At 44.1% G+C, this 27,435-nt stretch overlaps 1 protein-coding gene across 2 annotated transcripts in view; it reads left to right on the top strand.

Moving 5' to 3' along the window:
* Positions 1 to 27,435, top strand: part of ELAPOR2 (endosome-lysosome associated apoptosis and autophagy regulator family member 2) — a 139,788-nt gene that overhangs the window by 81,720 nt on the left and 30,633 nt on the right. For both annotated transcript variants that reach the window (XM_073328674.2, XM_073328675.2), the window contains exons 3-11: positions 4,129 to 4,324; positions 5,635 to 5,782; positions 10,840 to 10,926; positions 14,157 to 14,262; positions 15,111 to 15,263; positions 17,040 to 17,128; positions 23,232 to 23,412; positions 24,454 to 24,582; positions 26,541 to 26,631. In XM_073328674.2, coding sequence (XP_073184775.2) covers positions 4,129 to 4,324; positions 5,635 to 5,782; positions 10,840 to 10,926; positions 14,157 to 14,262; positions 15,111 to 15,263; positions 17,040 to 17,128; positions 23,232 to 23,412; positions 24,454 to 24,582; positions 26,541 to 26,631 — 1,180 coding nt within the window. The remainder of the gene's footprint in view (positions 1 to 4,128; positions 4,325 to 5,634; positions 5,783 to 10,839; positions 10,927 to 14,156; positions 14,263 to 15,110; positions 15,264 to 17,039; positions 17,129 to 23,231; positions 23,413 to 24,453; positions 24,583 to 26,540; positions 26,632 to 27,435) is intronic.

Raw genomic sequence — 27,435 nt, 5'->3', positions numbered from 1 at the left:
GTGGCCACCTCCCCCATCTTAAAGCCAAGAGGCCTGCATTTGTCTGCTTGCCAAGATGGCAGGCTGTAGATTGTTTGGTGCTTTGTCCTGCCTGAGGGCCTGAGCCCCAAGACTGTTGGTGCTCCGCCCTGCCTAGAGCTTCAGGGCCTCAGAGGCTGTTAATTTCCCCCTTACACTGGTCTTTACAGAGACACAGCAGCGAGGGGGCGTGGCCTCCATCCAGGCCTGATGGGAAGGGATGGATATGACTCTGGGCTTTGTCTCTAGTGGTGAAGGTCAATAATGAGCTTGAGCCTCCCGGACAACAGTCTGCCTTGTCATTCAGGCTGTTCCTCTTTCAAAAGGTTGCAGTCTTTTTTTTTCCCCTCCCCCCTCATCTGAAATGATCAGAGCATAAGGAATTGAACAATACTAACTCCATTAAAGCAGGGATCTTTGGTCACCTCCAATAGAAGCTGAACAGGAGGCTCTGATGCCTGCTGTGCTGTCAGTATGGCAGTGAATTTCTCTTGGATACCGATCCCCTATTTGAAGTTCACAAATTTGGAATATGTGGTTCAGCAATATTCTCAATTTCTTTTTTAACAAAACAAAAACATTAAAAAAATTTCTGGGAGTGGATAACAGGCTTAAACAGCACCACGATATGTCTTGCTGTTTTTCCCTGATGGCTTCTCTTCACACTCTTCAATGAAAACACCAAGAAAACAAAACAGGGAAAGATTAGTGTTAGTATTTATTTATTAATGATGCTGTAACACCTTCATGACTAATCAGGGATCGGGGTGTGTCAAGGTTCCTCCCCCACTCTGAACTCTAGGGTACAGCTGTGGGGACCTGCATGAAAACCTCCTAAGCTTACTTTTACCAGCTTAGGTTAAAACTTCCCCAAGGTACAAACTATTTTACCCTTTGCCCTTGGACTTCCGCTGCCACCACCAAACATTTATCTGGGTTTATTTTTATTAGGAAAGCGTTGTTTGGAAACGTCTTTACCCCCAAAATCCTCCCAACCTTTGCACCCCACTTCCTGGGGAAGGTTTGGTAAAAAGTCCTCACCAATTTGCATAGGTGACCACAGACCCAAACCCTTGGATCTTAAGAACAATGAAAAAGCATTCAGTTTCTGAAAAGAAAGATTTTAATAGAAGTAAAAAAGAATCACCTCTGTAAAATCAGGATGGTAAATACCTTACAGGGTAATTAGATTCAAAACATAGAGAATCCCTTTAGGCAAAACCTCAAAAAGACACACAGACACGAATATCTGTTTTATTCAGCACAGCTTAATTTCTCAGCCATTTAAAGAAATCATAATCTAACGCATATCTAGCTAGATTACTTACTAAGTTCTAAGACTCCATTCCTGTTCTGTCCTCGGCAAAAGCATCACACAGACAGACACAGACCCTTTGTTTTTATCCCTCCTCCCAGCTTTTGAATGTATCTTATCTCCTCGTTGGTCATTTTGGTCAGGTGCCAGCGAGGTTATCCTAGCTTCTTAACCCTTTACAGGTGAAAGGATTTTTCCTCTGGCCAGCAGGGATTTTAAAGGTGTTTACCCTTCCCTTTATATTTATGACAGGGTGCCATTGTGCTACTCTCTATATGCACACAAAATGCAAAGTTACTCTTTGCCTCAAAGAGTTTACAATATAAGGCCCCAGTTCAGGAAAATCCTTGAGCAAGTGTTTAATTTTAAGCATGTGTTTAAATTCCATTGAAATCAGTTTCTGTGGGACTTAAACCCATGTTTAAAGTTAAGCACCATTCCTGAAGAGGGATGCTTTCCTACTTGGAGACCTCAATAGATTCCTATCCATTTCATGAGTATGAAGACTGTATTAGAATGGATACAATGGTTTGTTTGGAAAATCATACATTCAAATTCATGGAGGTTGTACCAAAGTTACGGAGAGGAGAATTTGGCCTATCTACTGATCTTTCCCTCTAGCCCTGCCAGTCAAGGATGATTATGCAAAGGAATGCTGTGTGTGAGTCAAATACATGAGTGGGAACCTGAAATTCAGGCTTAGCTGGGATTTGGATATGACCTGTACTTTCTGCTACTGTACAACTCTTTTCTCAAAGTATTTTAAGTCCAACAGGTTCTTCTGATGTGAGATAAACATCAGTACATATGTACAATATCATGCATTACATCCTTGGCTGGTTTGAATTGATTTATGCCAGTTTACATTAGCTGAGGCTCTGGCCCCATGAGCATAAATGGTTCTTTACCAATCACATAGGATGGGGCTTACAAAATCCATTTGCCCATGAAAGAATGCATGGCTTGGGGATGGTAGAAAGCAAAAGTGGATGGTTTGGGGGTCATGGGTGAAATAGCTTGGGAATTCCTCCACTTGGCTATGATACCTAATTATATATTTTTTAATAGTGGAGATATAAATCGTGGTAGTAATTAGTTTTATTGAATATATATATCATTGCAGAGTGTGAAATTCATGATATTTTCAATAAGAATGTATTACTTTTAGTTAGATATTCTTTAAAATGCAAATAAGGTATGATTGTGACGGGTTGCCCCCATTCCGGGGTGCCACCTGATGTACTGGGGTACCACTGAGCTCGCTTGTTCCACCTCTGAAGCACCTGGCATTGGCCACTGTCAGAAGACAAGTTGCTGGGCTAGATGGACCTTTGGTCTGACTGAATATGGCTGTTCTTGTGTTCAAATTGTCCATATTTAGCTATACATGCGTACATTAGCCATACTGGAACTATTAACTTAAAAACACCCAATAACAGATTATTAATGACAGCGTATATTTATTTTTTTCACTGAAAAAGGATTCTGGGATATTAAATCATGAGAGGAAAAAGTGATGGTGGAAGGATGTGTAGTGGACAGAGCACTGGGCTGGGATTCAGGAATCATGGGTTCAATTCCTGGCTCAGCCATTTCCATTGTCACCTTAGGCAAGTTACTTGATTTACACTAAAAGAAAAGGAGGACTTGTGGCACCTTAGAGACTAGCCAATTTATCTGAGCATAAGCTTTCATGAGCTACAGCTCACTTCATTGGATGCATCCGATGAAGTGAGCTGTAGCTCATGAAAGCTTATGCTCAGATAAATTGGTTAGTCTCTAAGGTGCCACAAGTACTCCTTTTCTTTTTGCGAATACATGGCTGTTACTCTGAAACTTGATTTACACTGAGTTCCAGTTCTTCATCTGTAGGGTCATTTCCCTTCCTCACAGGACTGTTGTGAGGGTAAAATTAATTCATAATTGAGAATGGTTTGGATGCTACAGTGATGATGACCATATAAGTACCTAGATAGATAGTGGAAGAGTAAAGTTGATGGTTTTGGAATCATGGGTGGAAAAAAATTGAAACCCTAACTACTAAATTATGCTATAATTTATTACATACATTGAGGTACTGTACTTACCCTAGACATAGCTGAAATATTTTTTGCATGCTGTTATATTTATTCCAGTAGTGCCTAAAGGCCCCTATCAAAGATAAAGATGCACCATATCTGATGCTGTACAGACAATAATGAAAGACAGGTGCTACTCCAAAAATTATACAATCTTAGTCCAACACAAGATGCAACAGGTGGGTGAAAGGAATTGGGAGGATGATGAGGCAGAATGTGACAACAGTGATACGAACATATTTTTGCATAGACTAGCTACACATGCAGTTTGTCAGTGTAGATTTTTTAAAAATTCCTCTTTGCTAATGGAGACAAATAAGCAGATCAATAGCCATAATTTGAGATTTGGCTCCAGTGCTGTCAAGTAAGTGAAAAACAGAAATCAATTTGCACCTCGATTTTTACAAAAAGAAAAGGAGTACTTGTGGCACCTTAGAGACTAACCAATTTATTTGAGCGTAAGCTTTCGTGAGCTACAGCTCACTTCATAAATTGGTTAGTCTTTAAGGTGCCACAAGTACTCCTTTTCTTTTTGCGAATACAGACTAACACGGCTGTTACTCTGAAACCTCGATTTTTACAGTGGTTTTCTGAGCTGATTCATCGTGTTCCTGATTTTCATGGGTGGGAGTTTTGTGACTGGTTTCTTTATTGACAGCTCACCGATGCTGCTAATTGCCTTTACCATTAATCAGTTGTAAATGATTGTCTTCGCAGCATTTTCATGTGCTTCTGGTGAATACCTAGAAATGAAAAATCAAGTGTGCAGTAAGTGTGCCGAGGGGACATATTCTTTGGGCAGTGGGATCAAGTTTGATGAATGGGATGACCTGCCAGCAGGATTCTCCAATGTGGCAACTTTCATGGACACTGCTGTCGAATCAGCTGAGAATAAAGCAGAGAGCTGTGACAAGTAAGAAGCTTATGGGTTGGCCTGTGGCCACACTGGTGAAGGGGTTGGTTTGACTCTCATGGATTTCAGTGGGCTTTGGATCAAGCCCATAGTTTGCTGTGGGAACCAGTTGCCCCAGTAGCATAGTAACATATAGCTGGTGTTGACAGAAAACAGCGACGGGTAGACTACGCCCCTCAGAATGGAATGCAGGTTATGTGTTAGTGAAAGCTCTTGGAGTTTGATGATGCCACCAGCTGGTTAACGGAGGGGACAATTGAACATGCTGTGCTGTGTAAGTACAGAAAAGTACATTGTGCAATAAAAGCAATCTCTGCACGTTGCCAAGAAGCAGACTTCAGGGATATTGAATTGTTGAGAATAAAGGATAAATAAAATTGGCCCTATTTGACCCTGCTGGTCCACTGGCACAAAGTCAGTTTCATTATCTACCTAAGCCTTCCTCTGTGCTGGAGGACTCCTCGGGTGCCATAGGACCAGCGGAGTAGCATGACAGGAGTGGCTAGCGAGCCACTACTTTCAGCCAATCCCCTGCTGTCATAATGGCCTCCGAGATGTCATTAGCAGCCAAAAGAACAGGAGTACTTGTGGCACCTTAGAGACTAACAAATTTATTAGAGCATAAGCTTTCGTGGGCTTCAGCCCACTTCATCGGATGTATAGAATGGAACATATAGTAAGAAGAGATATATATACATACAGATAAGTTGGAAGTTGCCATACGAAGTGTAAGAGGCTAATTAATTAAGATGAGCTATTATCAGCAGGAGAAAAACACTTTTGTAGTGATAATCAGGATGGCCCATTTAGACAGTTGACAAGAAGGTGTGAGGATACTTAACTTAGGGAAATAGATTCAATATTAGCAGCCAGTGAAACTTGGAACAGCCTTGAGCTGTTTTAACTTGTACCTAAGTGGTTCTGGGATCAAGGAGGAGTAAAGGTGGCTTAAAACTACTGTTACACCCGGCATGATCAGTGCTGATTGCAGAAGGGCTATTCTTAAGGATATGGCCCTCTGTATCCTAGACAAGCCTTCCTGATGTGGATGCATTAGAAGTTTCCAGGAAACAACATACATTTGCCCCCATTCACAATTTTGATGTGCAAAAAGGTAAATTTTGACAGAGCACATAATCCTTTGTGTGAAAAAGATGTGAGAAATGGGTGTGAAAGGGTCAGGGAGTGACTCTAGCTACAGTGGGGTCCTGTGTCCTTTACTGAGCAATATATTTTAAATAGAAATGTTATAAATGTCTTCTGGGTTCCTGTGGTCTAAAATAAGCCTTGTTTTGTTTATCTTTATCCAGCTCTTCGTGGACTCCTCATGGGAATTACATAGAGTCCAATAGAGATGACTGCACTGTTTCTCTAATCTATGCTGTACATCTGAAGAAATCTGGTTCTGTCTTCTTTGAATACCAGTATATTGACAACAACATCTTCTTTGAGTTTTTTGTAAGGCTTTTATACACTGAATCTAACCTCAGAGTAAAGAGATGTGTTACAGATAAAGACCTATTTTGGAATCAGCTTAGTTTTCTCCTCATCCAAGTTATTAATGTCTCTTTAGCTTATTAAATCTGAACAAATTTTTAAAATCTCATTTCCCCTCTACCATTTATGCTGCCTGTCTACTTTCTGCATTTCATTCAGCTTTGACAACAAGACTAAACTGCTTGCTTTCACTGTACGGTAGGGTCTTCATAAGTGCCTAAAGGAGCTAGGACCACAAAACCCATTGAAAGTCACCATCATTTCTAGTCACTTTCATAGCCAGGTTGTCTACAGCAGGGCTGGGCAAACTTTTTGGCCCAAGGGCCACATCAGGGTTGCAAAACTGTATGGAGGGCCGGGTAGGGAAGGCTGTGCCTCCCCAAACAGCCCGGCCCCCGCTCCCTATCAGCCCCTTTCCACTTCCCATCCCCTGACTGCCCCCCCACAGAATCCCCGACCCATCCAACACACCCTGCTCCTTGTCCTCTGACTGCCCCCTCCTGGGATTCCCCGGCCCTAACTGCCCCCCGGGACCCCACCCCCTATCCAACACCCCCTGCTCCCTGTCCTCTGACTGCCCTGACCCCTACCACACCCCTGCCCCCTGACAGGCCCCCCGGGACTCCCACACCTATCCAACCGCCCCCTGCTCCCTGATTGTCCCCCCCAGAATCCCAGACCCATCCAACTCACCCTGCTCCTTGTCCCCTGACTGCCCGGACCTCTATCCACACCCCCGCCCCCTGACAGGCCCCCTGGGACTCCCATGCCAATCCAACCCCCCCATCTCCCTGTCCCCTGACTGCCCCCTGGAATCCCCCACTCCCCGCCCCCTTACCATGCTGGAACCAGCCATGCCGCTGCACTGCCCGGCAGGACCGGTGGGCCAGAGCACTGGTGGCGCAGTGAGCTGAGGCTGCGGGGGAGGGGGACAGCAGGGGAGGGGCCGGGGGTGAGCCTCCCCGGCCGGGAGCTCAGGGGCCAGGCAGGAGAGTCCTGCGGGCCAGATGTGGCCCACGGGCCGTAGTTTGCCCACCTCTGGTCTACAGTTTGCACAGTGCTATCAGCAGCGTGCCATCTGTGTATGCAAGGCATGCATTTCATGTCCCAGGACCAGCTATGCCCACGGGATGATTCCATCTGATCTCCAAATGCGCATGGAGGAGATAATATTTTATAACAAAATGGCCCCATATGTGCTACATCACACTGCATGCGTGATGCGTGCAAGGTCACTCTGTGTGGAGGACACCATGAGGCATGAGGAAGGCTCTTAAGTTTGGGTCTAGAGTAGAGCTGGTGAGAAATGGTTTTCCCATCCCACAAATGCTTTCGAGAGATCAAAATTTTGTCCTGTCTCAAATCAGGATGAAAAGTCAGAATCTTGAAAATAGTTACAAACCGAAAAACTGAAACTTTTTTTTTTTTTTGGTTCAGAACCATTCAAATGTCTTGTTTCAATTTAGCCCTTTTTTCTTTAACCTTTTCTTTAGTCTGATCAGCTGAAATTTCAAAACGAAAAGTTGTATAGAACCAGAAATATGGGTCAGTTTTGAAAATATTGAAATGAAACAGTTTTGAAACTTTTTTCCTCAATGTTGTTTTCAAGCCAGGAAATCCGTCAAATCTGACCCTCCTGTGCCAATAGTTTAGGTTTCAACAAATAGCCTTTTTTGACACCCCATCCCACCCCAAAAAAAAATGTGTTGAAAAATTGCTGATGAACTCTTGTCCAGATTCCCTTTAACTTGAAAAAATATAATCTAGTTTGGCCAGCATTATTTACACAGAGAGTTGTGTGGGACTCTAAATATGTGAAATATCCTTACAACATTCTGGGAATGAGAATCTCAGTGTCATACAGGTGGCAGCTTAATCCAAAAGTTTCAGAAATGGCTAGTGATTTTGGATGTCTCCATTTTTGGGTGTCTGATCTGAGACACCTTTAAGGGGTCTAATTTTCAGAAAGTACTATGAACGTGCTTTCTGCGTCTCAAATTGGGCACTCAAAACCCAAAATCACTAGCCACTTTTGGAAATCTTGGTCTCCATTTTTGGGAAAGGATCAGTCTGTGTCACTACCATGCAGAGAGATGGATGAAAAGTGAGCTGTTTCTGAGGTTTAAGATTGGGATTTTCAAAAAAGTTCCATGCAGCTTTCACTGTCCATTTGGTACTTCCTCAGACAAGCGCCTTGTGTGCTTTCTCTCAAGCTTCCTCTCATACTTGAGAGTTGTTCCTTCCTGTAACCATCCACAAAGCTACCTCATTATCCACCTTCAAATCCCTCCTTTAAAACTCTCCTTGTGATGCCCACAAAAAACTTGACAAACTTGACAAATTACAGAGACCACTGCCTATCGTGGTGACCAACATTGCCATTCTAAGCTCCTTGGGGCAGGGATCATCTTTTTGTTCTGTGTTTGTACATCACCTAGCACAGTGGGGACCTGGTCCATGACTGGGGCTCCTATCCAAATAATAATGATAAAAAGACTTAGGAGTGCAGATCCCATTGATTTTCAATGGGATTTATAAATCATTTTTGTGCTTTGAAAGATTCTAGCCTGAGCTATCTCGCTTTGCCTGTCAATGTTACATTTGCTGCTGAATGTTGAGAAGGGGGCAAATGAGGACTTAAAACAGAGAGAGATGGCAGCTCAGAATAAAGAAAAGGAGTACTTGTGGCACCTTAGAGACCAACAAATTTATTTGAGCATAAGCTTTCGTGAGCTGCACGAAAGCTTATGCTCAAAAAATTTTGTTGGTCTCTAAGGTGCCACAAGTACTCCTTTTCTTTTTGCGGATACAGGCTATCACGACTGCTTCTCTGAGTGTGCTGGAAATTGTCCATCTCCTCCGTCACCGACTTTCTCTTGCTGTCTCTGGCGGGTGAGTCATTGCCATCTGCAAAGCACTGTCATGCTATTTCACAGCGGTGCTAGGCCTTAATTAATGTTTTTACGGTATTTTGAGATGCTGGGATGAAAGCCTCTATATAAAAGATAAGAGAGGAAGACAAAAAATAGCTTGATTTCGATGCCCGAGGCCCTTTATTGCTGTGCCTGTTACTTTAATAAAATCTACTGCACTGTGATAATAGAAAGTGCATACTGTATTATTAAACCTCTTTCGCTTTTTATCATATGTCCTGTCTGATTCATAAGAAGTAAGCAGCAAAATATGCTTTTACTGCCAGATGCATGTAGCCGAATATGATCCTCCCTGTGGTTTCTTGACTGACTAGTGATTGATTTTCTCATGCAGAGGAGCAAAAATGTTGTTTATTGGAGCACTAGGTCTGAAAGCTGCTTCCCACATATTATTTGCTCTTATCAACATAGCGCTGATGGTTGGTCACCTCCTTACATTTGTCGTTCCCTTTATATGTATCAATTAGCAGGCTGTCATTTTAAAAGCCATTAACCAAATAATTGTAACTTGGCAGCCAGATTTTCATCCTGATGCTCTGCACTTCAGGGGCTTTAAGAATGCACTTTTCCCCAGAATACATTGTTGATTAAATATTTTTCATCATTACATCAGCATCCCCCTATAATTTAGGTATAGAATCTATCTGTCTTAGATATTTATATGGCCCCCATGGTATCTGAATACCTCATAATCTTTTCACATATTTAAACTCCCCACAACCCTGTGAGATAGGGCAGCCCCATTAACCCCACTTTAAAGATGGGAAACTGAGGCATAGAGCGACAATGACACAGCTCCACAAGGGTATTTAGGCGCCTAACCCCCAGTTTTAGGTGCCCAGTTTTAGGCAAAATCCCTGCTCAGCTGCCACACTAGCCTGTGGGTGCCTAAACTCACTCAGCACCTGTTTGTTTACAGTAAAAGTTCCCTCGGTGTCCAAGTCTGTGCCTCTGGGCACATGCACTGCTGCCCCACTCTAGGCATCTGGACGCCTGTCACCTACCGAAGCCTCAGTTTGATCCACAAACCAGGGAAAAATAGGTTTTCCTCCCCTTAACTCACCCATGGAGCCTAATCTGACAGGTATGCTCAGAGGCACCTATCTCTACCTAAAATAGCAGCACCAGGAGGTGCTCTAGACCAGTGGTTCTCAAAGCCAGTCCGCTGCTTGTTCAGGGAAAGCCCCTGGCGTGTCGGACCGGTTTGTTTACCTGCCGTGTCCTCAGGTTTGGCCGATCGTGGCTCCCACTGGCCGCGGTTTGCTGCTCCAGGCCAATGGGGGCTGCGGGAAGCGGCGTGGGCCAAGGGATGTGCTGGCCGCCCTTCCCGCATCATCCATTGGCTTGGAGCGGCGAACCGCAGCCAGTGGGAGCTGCGATCGGCCGAACCTGCGGACATGGCAGGTAAAGAAACTGCCCCAGCCCGCCAGGGGCTTTCCCTGAACAAGCAGTGGACTGGCTTTGAGAACCACTGCTCTAGAGGGTATTCCCTGGGGAGGTGGAAGACCCCAGGTTCAAATCCCGCTCTGCCTGAGAAGAGATTGGAACAGGGATTTGCTGCTTCTCAGATAAGTGTTTTAACAGCTGGGCTATAGGGGGATTCTTGCACTTTCTAAGTTGGTATTTAATTATTCAGTTAAAGTGGAACAACTTCAATAGGTGAGCTGGAGAGAGACCCACATCAGAGTATCCCATAGTGTGATGCGAACTGTTAGGCCTGCTCAGAGGCCACCTAGGTCTACACAAAGCAGCAGCATGAGACGGAGACCCTCTTCCATACTTTTAGCTCAGTGGCTAAGGCACTCAGCTGAGAGGTGGTCCATCCCTGTTTCAATCCGTTCTCCTCAGGCAGAGCGGGGAATTTAGCACTATATTTGGAAGCCCTCTCTTAGACTGCTAGTGATTTTGCATGTATTTTCTGGATGTCCTTTGCAACAAGTAACACAGCCCCTGTCCTGAATGCGGTGAGAGGGGGACAGACAGCAGAATCACACTGCCTTTAGTCTACAGGCATCCTTCTGCGGTGTGTCCTGACTAAGACACTTAACCAGATATCTGATTGTGATCACTGTTTTTAATTGACAGATTCAAAATGATCAGTGCAAAGAGATGGACTCCACGGCTGACAAATGGGTGAAATTAACAGACAACGGCGAATGGGGCTTTCATTCCGTAAGTGCTAAGTGTCACTCCACAGCGCTTTCCTTTTGTTTATAAATTAACATCGATTCTTATGAGATGTGAGCAAGGGAGGGCCACATCCTGTGAATTCAATGGCTGTGAAGGGAGCACAGCTTCTCTCAGGAGCAAGAGATGTGTGCTCTCAGCTGATGTGTGCTCTGAGGGCCTGATCCAAAGCCTGTTCAAGTCTATGCAGGCCTTCCCACAGACTTCACTGAATAAGACTCTTTAAGAAATCAGGTAGATATATGGGAATCCAAATTCCACAGGGCGCTCCCATTCATTGTGATCCATATCTTCCAAAACGCTTGCTCATTCACTTGCACAGTAGATTGTTCCCTGCCATGTGAATGACACTGCAGTTCACCGGCGTTGTGTGTGCACATTTGAGAATAGGATTTTGCCTTTTATTTTCAAGTGCATTTCTAGGGGCTGGGCTCCACTGTTTTTTCTGAGCAGTTTGAAAACCAGTTGTGACTGGGGTCCCAGGGGTGCCTGGCTGAGTTTGCTCAATTAGGGCAAACTGCAAAGAATGGGGGCAGACAATCCCCAAATACTTAGATTTACCAAGCCAGCAACAAAACAGCTTCTATAACACCTTACTGGTTGCCCAGAAGCCAAAAACACAGTTCCCTTAAAGCAACCCAGCCTGGGTCCTCCTCCCAGACAGCCACATCAAATATGATGAGGATTATTGAAAATCTTGTTCATCATATGAAAAAGTTCTACCAATCCCAAAGGATCGGACACATTACCCACCAAGTTAATTAATATTTCAGCTCTTACCCAAATACATGCTTACAGCTAATTCTTATGAACTAAACTAAAATTTATTTAAAAAAGTAAAGAAAGAGAGAATATTGGTTAAAAACTCATTATACAACCAGACAGGAATATAGTTCTTAGGTCAGTTTCATAGCAGAGATGGTGAGCTTTAGAGTTGCAAAGAGTTCTTTCAGCATTAGTTCATAGGTTCAGTCCAATGTTCAATATCAGTGAAACTGGAGATCTCAGTCTTGTGGCTCAGACTTCCCTTGACAAAGCATGAGCAGATTTGAGATGAAAGGATCAGGTCCCAAAAGCCCTTTATACATTTTCCGGGCGGCCTCTTGACTGCATGCAGTTCTTGGGTGAACAATAGTGTCTTCGAAGTAACCTCCTATTTCCTAAACATTACCAGTAGTTAGCTACATGGATTAATATAGGGCAGTTGCCTATCTCCCACCATTTGCAGGTGATTTGCTATATACTTCAAAGAGAAATCAAGATAGTGATATCACATGCATCTGATGAAGTAGGTTTTAGCCAACGAAAGCTTTTGCTCAAATAAATTTGTTCGTCTCTAAGGTGCTACAAGTCCTCCTCATTCTTTCTACTACATTCAGTTCATTTAAATGTTAATATCTCCTTTTGATCTCTGAATTAACAGAATACAATGACAGACAGGAATTGTTTGGTTACATTGTTAACCTCTAACAGTATACATGTAAACACACACAAACACAAACATTATCTACTAATATGTCTCTAAAGGTTGAATCTGGGTCAATTAGCCTGCTAGTTGTGTAACCCTTTCTGCCCCTGTGTCACACAGTTTAGTTGAATTAGTGCAACCGCTCCATGTGCAGCTCCTCTCAAATCAGATTGGAGGTCCCCAGTAGGGGGCCCGCACTCATTTAAGTAAATTGGTTTCTGCACGAGTTATGTTCAGTCCGTGCCCAGAGCATGTAAACTAGCCCTGAGTTTATTTGTGGTGAACAAATTTCATCCCTCATCAACCCCCAGACTGAGGCTTGGGCTACCCAAAATGTTTTGCTGGCATAGCTATATGGGTTAGGAGGGTGAAAAAAATCATACCCCTGATTGACATAGCTGTGATGGCAAAAGCTCCAGAGTAGACACCAAAGAGTCCTTTTGTTCAGGGGACTGGTATAAGCTCTGTCTCCACTAGGAGGGTTTGCAGGTATAGCTCCACGAGCGGCAAGCCCTTTCTAATGTAGACAAGGCCTCCCACTGGTGGGTTTCACTCTGGAGTGCTTTCTGTTCAGACTCTAACAGGAATGCAGCTTTTAGTTTACCTGTCTGTGAGCCTGGCTGGGCTGTTTGCAGAGCTGATGCTAGGCATCAGCAATTGGTTAGGGCCCCAAGCAACTCAAGGGCTGTGTGTGTGTGTGTGGGGGGGGGGGGGGGCTATTCAGTTTTTTACAAGAATTTGCCTATTTTAGTATTGCTGGGAGCGTGGGGGGGGGCACACACAAAATATTCCTGCTTAGGGCCTCCAATGGGCTAGCACCATCCCTGGCTCTTTGCTCAGTAGCTCCTTTATAATTCCTCACCTTAAGTAAACACAAAGCATGAGGTTTGGAAAAGTGCTCAGTGTTAACCTAACCCTAACCCTGCTTGGGCCTGTTCTGCACTTGAAAATGGCACCCATCTAACTGTCGGTTAGGAGGGCGAATTTTGTCTCAAGATAGTTATACCAGTGCAGCCCGAGTGTGGCTGCGATTATACTGGTATACAAGTGCCTTATCCTGGTGTAGCTTATTCTCTTTCCCATAGGGAACAACCATACCAATACAAAAATGGCACAACTCTCTAGTGCCATCAAGGCCTTGGTAAATGGGAGCAGAGATAGGCCAAGGCTGAGAACTTTTGAAAATCCCAACCCATATAGCAGAACTCACGTAAAAGTGTGGCTTGTTAAAATACTGGACCCTGTTTTTTAAAAGGTGAATTGTGCGACTGTAGAAACAAACTGATGGATTAAGATCCTAGATCTGGAACAGAGTAGAGTTAAAAATGACTGAGCACAAGCACCAGGGGAACGCTGTGCACTCCTGGTGTGCTGGGCACCTCCAGCTGTGAGTTGGCTGGATCGGGGTAGGCACACGACTCTTTGCCCTGCACTGCTTCCTGTTGGCTCAGGGGAACTTGCAGTGCACTTCTTCAAGGGAGGTGCCAGAGCCGCCCTGCCTCCAGCACCTCCATAAGACCTGTGTCTGCCCTTCGTAGAGAGGGCACTGCTGCACCTTCCTTACCTATCTGTGCCTCCTACAGCCCGTGACTTACAAAGCAGTTGACCCACAGAATCCCCAAATGCTCCAAGGATGTGAGGAAAATGAGTCACTGAAATGAGTGACACGTACTAGGAGATAAAAGAACAACGTTGAGCAGGGGTCGATCGAAAGATGATGCGAAATATCATTCTTTTGTTGTTGCAGGTATCTTTGAAATCAGGGACTAATATATTATATTGGAGAACAACAGGGATTCTTATGGGTTCTAAAGTGGTGAAACCTGTTCTGGTGAAAAACATCACAATTGAAGGTATGGAATATCACACTATCAGCTAATAACTAAACTGTCTAATGTACATTGCAGTAATAATTGATGTTTTATTCCAGCCACTGTCTTTAAGGACATATACTTTGTTTTGGGAGAAAACATGTGACATCATAATCACAGTAAACCTTCCTTCCTTCCTTCCTTCCTTCCTTCCTTCCTTCTTTCTTGCTAGTAATTATTCCATGTATTCTGTTTTACTTTTTCAAATCTCTAGGAAAATATTTAGTCCACTGGTGTCCTGAGAAATATGATGCACGGAATTAATTAGTAAATGGTGACGCCTGCTGGGGAAGATTGGAATTGTAGAAGAAAAAAACAACTCAGGCTGTCTGCAACAGCACAGCATAGAAGACCTTTATTACAACTGGGTTTGTCTGCTCTTGGAAATGTACCAAAATAGCTATTTCAGAATCAGAGTGGGGACTAATACTGAAGAAGTGTTACAGAATTATTATTCTAAAATAGTCCATTACATTATAAAACACTCAGGACTTGTGTACACTTGGAAATTTACTGTAATATTCTAGAATAGCTATGTTGGTAAATTTCCAAGTATAGATAAGCCCTTAGTTTCTTATAAGGTAATGCTCATCCAGATCAAACTCTCATTGAAGGGAATGGGAGTTTGGCCTGGGTAAGGATTGCAGAACCAGAGTCTCAGTTAGCAAAGTCCAGCGGACTCAAACTAGCAATGATTGTTTGCGACTGTTCAGTGGTGTTATATACAGTGTCTGTTTTCCCCAAAACAACTGTGTAGGCAGGAGTTGCAGGTACTGCTGCTCTCTATTTTTGTGCCTATTTATGTGCTTAATCTGTGCTTTGCTTTATAGGAGTTGCGTATACATCTGAATGCTTTCCATGCAAACCTGGTACATTCAGTGATAAGCCAGGGTCTTCCAATTGCCGGGTGTGTCCCAGAAATACCTACTCAGAGAAAGGAGCTAAGGAATGTACCAACTGTAGTGAAGAAACACATTATGCAGGTACAGGGCATGAGCCAAAAAGAATACACGAACATGTGTCTGCTTCAGTATTATTATCAGCTCTGCGTTCTTTTATGGAGCTCTGTACATACACGAGAATCACTTTGCCAACCGCTAAAATGTAGTCAGAAGAGATTGGGACACAAAACGAAGATTAATATGGTGCCCATCTGAAACTGCAGAGGGAATTTATGTTGGCAACTTATAATGGCTCACACTGGAATTTGGCCAGGGTACTTTATAACTCCCATGCTTCAACAGAAAGCACCATGAGATCTTCAATGGCACTGGTTTTAGATTTCCTCCAAATGATGGTAACCCCCAAACACCCCAAGCCAATCTGAGGCATTTGTTCAGTACTGATTCACTTGCAGCTCCCCACTGCTTCCTTCAGCTCCTGAGTGTTTCCTGGAGATCTCTTATTCAAAGAGTCACCTGGTCGACCCCTCCTTGTATTGGGAGATCTGATTGGATGGCAGAAGTCAGCACAGAATCATAGAATTGAAGGGCTGGAAGGGACCTCGGGAAGTCACCCAATCCAATCCCTGAACTGAGGCAGGCCCAAGTATACCCTAGACCATCCCTGACAGGTGTTTGTCCAATCTGTTCTTAAAAACCTTCAATGACGGGGATTCCACAACCTCCCTTGGAAGCCTGTTCCAGAGCTTAACTACCCTTACAGTTAGACAGTTTTACCTAATATCTAACCTGAATCCCCTTTGCTGCAGGCGTTAAGCCCATTTCTTCTCCTCTTACCTTCAGTGGATTTAGAGAACAATCAATCCTCCTCCTATTTATAACAGCCCTTAACATAGTTGAAGACTGGTATCAGGTCCCCACCGAGTCTTCTTTTCTCAAGACTAAATGTGCCCAGTTTTTTTAACCGTTCCTCACAAGTCAGGTTGTCTAAGCCCTTTATCATTTTTGTTGCTCTCCTCTGGATTCTCCAATTTGTCCACATCTTTCCTTAAGCGTGGTGTCCAGAACTGGACAGAGTACTCCAGCTGAGGCCTCATCAGTGTCAGCATATGAGAAATGATAGGTAGCATGGGGATAGGCCATGAAAGTGAAGTCAAATAGTTTGTTTGTTGCATATACTGTGTATAAGTAGCATATTTGATGCATATACACACACAATACTGTGATGTTATCTCAAATACTGCCCATTTGCTCCATTGCTCTTGCAGACTAATTAGCTTCTACAGTTCTTTTTCTTATAGATCAACATTTTGTATAGAGAACTGATTATCTGCCAGAAATGTCTCCTATCATGTTAACTGCTAACATTAGTATGGACACTGATTAGGGACTTGTGCCTCCTCCCATTGAAGTTAATGGGAATTTTGCAGTTGACTTCAGTGGAAACAAGTCCTGGCCCCAGCACAGTAAAATGTTTCTGAAGGGACAGACAAGTAGTTTTCATTTGTTATCAGATAAGAATTTGATTATAGTGCTTGCATGATTGATGCAAATTGGGGTTTACAGTTATTGCAGAGAAAAAGGTTTAGGTGCTGGTCTGACTGTATGGATGGTCAGTGTGTGCCAAAGCAGAGTATCAGACAGTACAAGTAATGGCTGAGCTTGTGAAAGGAACCCACTGGACTTCCGTGGGTTTGGGGTGCCTAATTCACATAGGCTCCTTTGAAAATCCCAGTGAATTTATTTTTGTTCCTGAATTAGCATTTTTCCTGTCCCATCTTACAGTCTGGCTGGATACCTTGATTTTCAGCCCTTTGGAAATCATTGACCACTCTGTTCCTCATCCTTCCTTTTCAGATGAAGGATCCAGTCAATGTACAGAGCGTCCTCCTTGTACGAATAAAGACTTTTTCCAGATCCATACGCTGTGTGATAAGGAAGGAAAGGTAAGTCACATGTTCACTCTGATTCATATTATTTGCCAGTTCATTGAGCCATTTGTGATCTACTGGCCTGAACACAGGACAGGGAGCCCTTAATTTCTGAGTTCTTGTCCTGCTTCCAACACTGACTCTCTTAGTGGCCTCGGGCAAGTCCCTTAACCACACTCTCTATCAGTTTATCCATCTGTAAATGTTCATTGCTCTTAGGTTTTTCTAAGACATCTATCATCATAGTATGGGAGATCCTAATCTTTTAAACACTTGCATGTGTGATCAGTCTGACTGGGTCATTGGGATGACTCATGAGCATAGGTGTTTGCAAAATCAGGGCCTTGATAGAAATAACAGCATATGCGTGCCTCATAGGAGCATCTTGAGGATTCATTGACTAGGGCTAGATAGTTTAAGCCTAGGGCAATCAGATCTACTGGATCTATTAGAGGGTGAGCTGCATTAGGAAAGTGCCGGTTGTGTGGCTTTATTCTCATTCCCATCACCCCTAGTCTCATGGGAACTCCTTTGCCAAAGCTCTGTAGGTTGGATTTAGAGGTTGAAGCAGCTGCTCATTGCAGCATTTTCCCCTGCAGCTCTTGCAGAAACTGGTCTGATCTGAGAGTTGATCCTTCAGAACTACTTTCCCCAAACCCTAGATCCTCTGACCTCTAGAGGCCCTCCCATCTCCCTTAGATACAGGGTTGGGGGTAGCAAGTCATCTGCCTCAGGAAGTCGTCAAAATCCACTTAATTGATGGCCAGCTGGAGCAACACCTGCTAACAAGATGGAGCCTTTCCGCCTAAGGTTGGCAGCTGATTATACCCCTCTTTGTACCTGCACCTGCTTTAAGAAAAATCATATTAGAACATTCACTTTCAGAACATGGCAGCATGTGTAACGTTGACTTATCACACACACACTTCAAATCACATGGTACCTGTACTCTGCAACCTCTTTCTAATGACTTAGTAAATAAATAGCATTTACCACTACACCCCAAGGTAGCAGCCTGTAATTGCCATCTCCTGCAGATTGCGCTGTAATTGATCTGTGAAATTCAAGTCCCTCCTCAAAAGTCAGTTGCTTTGATTAGCCTCCCAACGCCGACCTCCGAGTCCACCACTCCTGCCTTCTTGATAACCTTTCCCTCAAACTACTGTCAAATTAACTCATCACAATTACATTTCAGGGTATAGAGCAGGATAAAGAAGTCATTGTCTGTATGAAATTTTGGTTTGTGCTGACTTCGCTAGTGCTTTTTATGTAGCCTGTTGTAAAACTTGGCAAATATCCAGATGAGTTGATGTACACCCTGGAAGACCTCTGCGTACTCCAAGCAGTATGCGTACCCTGGTTGAGAACCACTGTCCTAAGAGACTGCTCAAAAGCCTGTTGAAGTTAATGGAAGTCTTTTCATGAACTTGAGGTTTTCAAAGGGGCCTAAGGGATTTAGCCACCCAATTCCCAGTGGGTTTCATTGACTTTCTCCTTTGAAAATCCCAACCTGATTGGCTAAATTCATATGCACATTGAGTTCAATGGGATTACTTGTGGGTGTAACGTTTACTCAGTTGCATGGAGTCTTTATATAAGAGCTATTAGTAATAGTAGTGTTTTGTTTTAAATGACCAGCACACCTGCTGCAGAAATAACAATATGCTGGCAAGTCCATAAGGCCATGCCAACTGCACTGCAGCTTCGAACACAAAAAGTCCTGCATATTTACCTCGGAATTCCCCTGGTACTACATGGCAGTTGTCTTCTATTGTGACAGTCGTCTCCAGAGAGGTAAAGAGAGATGTACATGAGATGGGTGGCCTAACATTTAAAATGTTGCCAAATTGAGTCCTGTATATATTTATCCACTTTGGAACATATCTAGTTTTCTTCTCTTGAGCTATTGAATCTAATGCATAAGGCATTAGTTTTCCAACTGTTGGGCATGCCTCCCCCTCCCCCAGGTGGGCACAACAAGGTTAATACGGGGTAGGGGGGGCAGCAGAGACCTGACTAGTTAAATTTTTTTTCTTGTTTCTTCAGTAATAAGGATTCTTCTCAGTAGCTGAGTCTCCTCCTTCGACTCCAGCCAGACTGGAAGATCAAAAAGAAAAAAGCAGGAGAGGAGGAGGAGAGGGCAGAAGGAGCGGGAGGGAAAAGAAGTAGAGAGAAGAGGCGTGGGAAAAGAACGACTTAGGGAGAAAGGAAAACCTAAGCCAAGGAAAGTGCAGACAGCAACAACAAATCTTGAATTGGGGCTCTGTCGGCCAAAGCATCTGGGGACCCCTAGCCCTAGTCCTTATCCTGGCTTGGAGAGGAAAGTGGGACTTTCTGTCACATCCGCCAAAGTGAGACCAGGGGGGCCAGCTATCGTTGCTGGCCATCCCAGAGCTGTGCTGTGGGTTAACAGGCCAACCAATTTTCCTGCGGCTCTAGCCTGGCCAGGAGTAAAGGGCCTGACCTCTACCCATTCTTCCTCTCCTTGGTTACCCCTTGGGGACCAATCTTCCTTACCCAGGGGCGTCTTCCTCTCCTACAAAACAAACAAACAAACCACTTATCAGTTATTCCTTCTTCTCCACCACTCCTGGCTGGCTTGCCAAATCTGTTACCCAGGATTTTCAAAGCAAATTTAAACATTTCACTCCAGGCAGTGTCAGGAATAAATCAATGGGAACACAGCAATTCTGTCTGATGAAATATTAATACAAGTAAGCGTGCTCTTATCTAAAATGACAATTTATTAGATATAAAGCACACAGACATAAGCAATAGGTTTAGGACATCCCAGATATAGTTACCCAAAGTCTGAGATGGTTTTGAGTGATCACCAGCCAGACTTCCAGGGGCCCGCTTTCCATCCAGCTGATGAGGAGTTTAGATGTCGGCTCCTTTCTGGAAGAAAAGCTCCCTTGGACTGCTGTGAGGTATTTACTTTTACCTAATCTGTTATAGCTAACTCTAACAAAACATATCTACAGTGACTCCTAGTGCAGGGGTGGCCAACCTGTGGCTCCAGAGCCATATGTGGCTCTTCAGAGGTTAATATGCGGCTCCTTGCATAGGTGCTGACTCAGAGGCTGGAGCTACAGATGCTAACTTTCCAATGTACCGGGGGGGGGTGCTCACTGCTCAACCTCCTACTCTGCCCCAGGTCCTGGCACCACTTCCCCCCTCCCCCCAAGATCCCTGCCCCTTCTCCCAAGCCTGCCATGCCCTCGCTCCTCCCCCTTCCCCACCAGAGCTTCCTGTGCACTGCAAACCAGCTGATTGCGGCGGGCGGGAGGCATGGGGAAGGATGGGGAGACACTGATTGGTGGTACTGCCCCTGGGTGGGAGGTGCTGGGGGCTGGAGGGGGGTAGTGGATGGGGGGCTGCTGACCTATTACTGTGGCTCTTTGGTAAATTCTGGCTCCTTTTCAGACTCAGGTTGGCCACCCCTGTCCTAGCGGGTCAGCATAAGAATCTCTACTGGGTCCCAATTCTCCCAATCTCTACTGGGTCACCCAAACTACTCATTGTCTCAAAACATTTCTAGTATTTCTAGCCATAACAACAATATGTCAGGGGCACCCAAAACCAAGGTCGCTATCCACTCAGTCTCTTCCATAACTTTCTATCCCGTCCTCCCTTTCTAATTAACAAACTGCAAATATGCAGCTGTCTGACCTTGTCTCACAAAGACCTAAAATTATTCCTAGCTATGCGATGTTTGGTTTACAGCTAGCAGTACATGGCTGATTGCAGGACTGCCAAGTTCTGGGGTACATGCAGGAATGTCATGGGGCAACAGGAGGAGAGAGGTGAGGTGGGAGGGGATGTGGCCTCCCCCTATGTAGAAGGTGGGGAGGGGCGCATTCCAGCTTGCTTGCCTCTCTAGAGATTGATACATAAGTGTGCTCCCCCTCTCCCTATCTGGGAGGTAATTCTTCCGTGCACACACAGCCTCTTACAGGTAAGTGCTGGAGATCGCACCAGGGCCAGAGGAGTGATTCTGTGAGTGATTCTAGGGATCCCAGGGACATGAGGAAAGGAGTGCAAGCCTATCTGTCTGTTTCCTGCTGGGGCTGCATGCCCAGAACATGTCCTGGGCTGGGGAGCAGCAGGGTGCCCCAGCCGGATGGGCTTCTGGACCCCAGGCATCTGTGGAAACACTGTTTCTTAGAAAGACGGGGGCATTCATGGTGGGATGTGACTTTCTGAAGCGGGACCCAGCAAAACAACATTTGGGAATCTCTGGCCTAATGAAATCCTGAAACCAAAATCCTGCAATGATCTGTCCATTAGGAACCCTTGGGATGGTGGCTGAGCTTTGCATGGACTCAAGTCTGCTCATGGGGGATCGAATAGCACAGTCTGAGCTGTACGTCAAATGAACAAATAAAATTTCACTGCACATAAGTCAATCCTGGGGGTTCAGGAAAAGGCGGCTCATGCTACCTGATTTCGTCTCCCTTCTAAATAAGGGTTGAAGAGAAATTCAGCATTTTTCAAAGTATAGGCATGTGCTGAGATGATGTTCAGCTTGTGAAGTTCTCATGTACAAATGCCTCAAAACGTGCTCAGTTTTCAAAACGGGGGGGCGGGGGGAGGAAGTATTCTTTGTATGTGTTCTTCATACAGAGCATTCCAAACACTTCACAGAAAAAAGTCTATAAAATGCTCCAGGAAAAATAGAAAGTTTTTGTTTTTAAAGCCCAGTTTAAAGAGGGAAAGTGATTAAAGCCAACATATTCAAATTGGAAGTCAATGGAGATCTGCTGCAGTGCCTAAAAGAAATCAACTAATTAAGGTCTGATCCAAAGCCCATTGGAAAGACTGACTGACATCAGTGAGTTTTGGGTCAGGTCCCTAGTGATGGAAATGGCAAGCGGAGATAACTGTTATTTATTTGTTAATAGAAGAGAAACATACTTTCACCTGATTTGTAGCTGTCAAGTTGTGCACATGGGCAGCCTACGTAACTGTGCAATCTTATTACCATTACTCTCATCCTTTCCTCATATTGCTTATTACACTCACTTTTTGCATCTAGTTTTAAATTATATTGTAAGCTCATCAGAGGAAAGCTGTGGATTCTTGTATGTACGGCGCCTTGCACAGTGGGGTGCTGATCTTGATTTGGGCCTTTGCCTGCTATTGCAATACAAACAATGAATAATAATGATAATAATAATAACAACAGATGCTTGGCCTCTTGAAAATCAGGTCACTTATTTTGGTGCCTCGCCATGGATTTAGGCTCCTGTCTTCAGGCATCCACGCTGGAAGATGATGGCTTCCATGTGTAGGAGAAAATGGGGAGGTGAAGAAAGCTCCAGATGTGGCATCCAAAGTGCAAAAGAGGCCCATTGTTTCCAGTGGTGAAGAATCCTAACTTATGGGAGGGGATACAGAGAAGCGTAGAGCAGAAGGAGGCTATGAGATCATGGGATTAGAGTGGAGAGAGTGCAAGGAGAGTTTATAATGAAGGTGACAGAGGGATGGGGTGATGCTACTGGAGTGAGAAAGCAGTCTGTGCTGCTGGACCTGCTGGAGGTTAGAGTGTAGGGATTCAGGAAGCGTAGCCGAGGTGATTGCAGTAGTCCTTGTGTGATTGATTTCAGCAGTGTGAACCTAGCAGTTTTGTCAAATGACCCAGGGATGAGTGTGGGTATGCATGAGCTTGTGTGTGTGATGTATGTGTGATAAAATGACATCCTACCCTGTCAGACTCTTCTTTATCTGCCTGCCTTGACTGTCTCGGATCCTGGCTACACCATAACTTGCTTCTACTGAATGCTTCAGACACTGAATCCTTCTCCTAGGTAAAAAGTCCTCTTTGTCCCATGTTTCTGACTCCACTAACACTCCTCACAGTCAAACCTTTGCTTTGCTTTTATGGCCTAAAATCTTGGAGTCATCTGTGAACCCAGTCTCCTCTCTCCTCCCATGACTCCCTTGTATTTACTTAACATTATTGTCCAAAACGATCTGATTGGTTTTCATTTTGTCATGCCTGGGTCCCACCGAAAACACCCAGCTCCTTCAGGTGAACATTAATTAGGAACTTAACAAGCTTTGAGTCCTAACGCCATCTAATTTAATGTGTGACTCAAATACCTTTCAATTTCAGACTCAGATAATGTACAAATGGATAGAGCCTAAAATCTGCAGGGAGGATCTTCCTGATGCGTTGAAACTGCCTCCTTCTGGAGAGAAGAAGGATTGTCCACCATGCAACCCTGGGTTTTACAACAACGGATCATCTTCCTGTGCTCCTTGCCCTCAGGGCATGATTTCGGATGGAACAAAAGGTATGAGGTCTTTTATCTGGTGAATACATCTTCTCAATAACTTATGGCAGTTAGACGCAGACAGACTTTGCTTGTTTTTCTGGAGGCTGTCACTTGTTTGTGTGTGGCCTACATTTCTGTGATGTGTCCCTGTCAGTCAGTGTTCTGGTTTGTAAAATAATTATTGGTTAAAGGACATGGGAGCAGGGTTGGGGAAGGAAGAGAGAGATGGAGAACATGAAGAACAGGAGTGTCCTAGTTGATCCCCAGAATGCTTTGTTATAATGTATTGCTGCCATTATTTACTGTGACATCTCCTGGCTATGTCTCTTGGCTGGTATGCACATATTTAAAGTTTATTTTTTAAGCTCTCTGAGAATGGAATCATTACCACTGCAGACAAAACATTCTGTCTAGTCCAGGGATTGGCAACCTTTGGCCCATGGCCCACCAGGGTAAGCCCCTGGTGGGCTGGGTCAGTTTGTTTACCTGCTGCGTCCGCAGGTTTGGCCGATCGCAGCTCCCACTGGCTGCAGTTTGCCGCTCCAGGCCAATGGGGGCTGCGGGAAGCAGTGGCCATCACATCCCTCAGCCCGCGCCGCTTCCCGCAGCCCCCTGTGGCCTGGAGCAGCGAACCACAGCCAGTGGGATCTGCGATTGTCTGAGCCTGCGGACGCGGCAGGTAAACAAACCGGCCCGGCCCAGCAGGGGCTTACCCTGGCGGGCCGCATGCCAAAGGTTGCCGATCCCTGGTTTAGTCCATCCCGCTGCCGGTGCCTGTTTGTTCCCTACAGTTCATTGGTCCAGCTAATCTGATTCAAAGTATTGTCAGCAATGAGGCCTCTGTCATCCCAGCTGGGAGAAAGTTCTACAGGTCTGATTCTGTGCGGCCATTGGCTGTTCATTTTTAAAGGGATTAATGTTCCTTTTGAACTGTGTCTTCAGATTTACTCACAGCTGCCCTGAATGAAACACAAATGGTTATGGAGTTTGTTTAAAGCACTGTATTTGATATTTGCTTTTTGTGTGTAATTTTCTTTTCCTGCCTTTTTCTTCCTGTAGAATGCAAGGCCTGCCCTGCTGGGACTGAACCAGCTCTCGGGCTTGAATATAGATGGTGGAATGTTCTGCCGGTCAATATGAAGTCTTCTTGTTTTAATGTTGGCAATTCAAAGTGTGATGGAATGAATGGTGAGTTGGTCTTTCTGTCTTATTACTTGTCTGTCTTTCATGGGTGCCACTCACCGAAGTATTTGAGTGCCTATCCCAGTGAATATATGTGCTTTATGCAGTTCATTCCGACATGCAGCTCCTTTTCTTCCTCTCACTGCAAAAGGATTTAATACCTCTAATAGACATAGAACTTGCTGAAAACCAAAAAGGAGAAAATAAATAGCCTCAACTAGTGTAAACATTTTGGCTCTGTTGACTTCCCTGGAGTTCCACCAATTTATACCAGCTGAGCATCTGGCCCATAGTACACTGTTATGCATCTAAAGGTCTATTTTAGAAAAAAAGTCCTCTCTGAGTTCTGTTTTTGGTTTTCTCCATTTGTGTCTTACCTAATGCTTCATGATCACTGTGACTTTCAAGGACATTTTATTAGTGCTTTTGAAAACATACAAAATTTTCAATCTTTGCATCAAGCCAGCCTAGTGCCTTCAAAGCAGTCTCCCTGCATGCGTGCTGAGATGGCAGCAGAGAGCCGTCACAGAACCCCTGTGAAAATATTCCCGTTCAAAAATTTTCCAACCCATCCTCCTACTAGTGCCTGTGAGGAATTGTTCTTGTTTGTATAAGGGTCCTGGTGAACAACTGTTCTCTATTTTACATGCTAAGGCTGCTAGGATGATGTAATTCAGTCCTTGGTTCAGCAAAACGCAGAAGCGCATGCTTAACTTAAAGTGCTTATGTACTTTGCTGAATAGGGATGGACTTCCACGTATCTGTAGATTTTAAGGACAGAAGGGACCACTATGATCATGTAGTCGGACCTTTTGTACATCACACCCCATAGAATTTCAATTGCTTTGATAAATCATGACTTCATGGTAACATTTGCACATGAAATTGACAATGAATAGCTAACTTCCAGGAGATGCAGGAAAACGATGGGCTCTCAGTTAGCTATTACCACTCAAAAAAAAAAAAAGATCTTGGAGTCATTGTGGATAGTTCTCTGAAAACATTTGCTCGATGTGCAGCGGCAGTCAAAAAGCATAACGGAATGGTAGGAACCTTGAGGAAAGAGATATATAATAAGACAGAAAATATCATAATGCCACTATATAAATCCTCCACAGCTCTAAACTGCATACAGGTCTGATTACCCCAATTCAAAGAAGAAATATTAAACTTGAAAAAAAGGTATAGAAAAGGGCAACACAATTGATTACAGATATGGAAGCCGTTCCATACAAGGACTGATTAAAAAGACTGGAACTGTTCAGCTTAGAAAAGAGATGACTAAGGTGGGGATATGAGAGAAGACTATAAAATCATGACTGGTGTGGAGAAAGTGAATAGGGAAGTATTATTTACTCTTTCACATAACACAAGAGACATGGGTCACCCAATAAAATTAATAAGCAGTGGGTTTAAAACAAACATAAGGGAGTTCTTCTTCCCACAATGCACAATCAAACAGTGGAATTCGCTGCAAGGGGCTGTTGTGAAGGCCAAAAGTATAAGTGTGTTTAAAAAAAAAAAGAATTAGATCAGTTCACGGAGGATAGGTCCATCAATGGCTATTAGCCAAGATGTTCAGGGATGCAACCCTATGCTCCGCGGGTCTCTAACTCTCTGACTGTCAGAAGCTGGGACTGGACAATAGGGGATGGATCATTCGATAATTGCCCTGTTCTGTTCATTCTCTCTAAAGCACCTGGCACTGGCCATTGCTGGAAAATGGGATACTGGGCTAGATGGACCATTGGACTGACCCAGTACGGCCATTCTTATGTTAGCTGATAGCCGTTCTTAATTACCTTTCTTTTAAAACAGTTTATTAGGACTTTACAATTTATTCTAAAGATTTTTAAAAAATAATGTATTTACTAAATAATTTTGAAAAGTACATTATATAGAGAGACTTAGATATTTAAGTAAACTGCCTGTTTCTTGTACAAAAAATGGCCTTTCCTTTGCAGGCTGGGAGGTGGCTGGTGATCACATCCAGAGTGGGGCAGGGGGCTCTGACAATGATTATCTTATCCTGAACCTGCATATCCCAGGATTTAAGTAAGGAACATAGTTTCTTTGTCAATTTTTCTTGTATTCTCCTCTTGTACCTGTTTCACATTGGCTTATGCTTGGAATACAATGGAAAGAAAGTTACTACACTAGAAGTGCTACCGTGGTCCAGCTGCACCGATGCAGCTGCGCTGCTATAGTGCATCTGGTGAGGACACTCTATGCTGACAGGAGAGAGCTCTCCCATCAGCATAATAAATCCTCCTCCACGAGAGGCAGGAGTTATGTCAGTAGAAAAGCTCTCCTGCCAACATAGCGCTGTTCACACCAGTACTTAGGTTGGTGCAACTTACGTTGCTCAAAGGGATGGCTTATTCATACTCCGGAGTGACATAAGTTATACCGATGTAAGTGGTAGCATAGACCAAGCCTGGTTCTCCAGTACCAGATCATCCATAAGTAACTCATTATCCAGTATTTTATCGTGATTGGGACTGTTGACAACATAAGCATTGAATCTGCAATCAGGATTCTTCTTACAACTGCATGGAGTGAAGTCATTGCGCATCATAACAGAATCAAGGCCTTGGCCAGTGACTAAGGGCCATATTGTGCTCTCAGTTAGGCTGGAGCAAATCAGATGCAATTCCACTGAAGTCAAACCAATGAGATCTGAATCAGGCCCTAGGCTGTGACCCTGCAGGGCTTACATACATAAGCAGTCCTACTGAAGTCAGTGGTCTGATGTATTCCCATACATAATGAGCAGCCATATGACTGACTTTTATTTTAAATTAAGGGATGACAACAAACAAGAAAGGCAAAAGAAAAGTCTCCATGAGAGAGATCACA

This window comes from Lepidochelys kempii, chromosome 1 (assembly GCF_965140285.1).
Source record: "Lepidochelys kempii isolate rLepKem1 chromosome 1, rLepKem1.hap1, whole genome shotgun sequence".
In the NCBI taxonomy this organism is placed as follows: domain Eukaryota; kingdom Metazoa; phylum Chordata; order Testudines; family Cheloniidae; genus Lepidochelys; species Lepidochelys kempii.
This window is presented reverse-complemented; position numbering and strand designations above follow the sequence as displayed.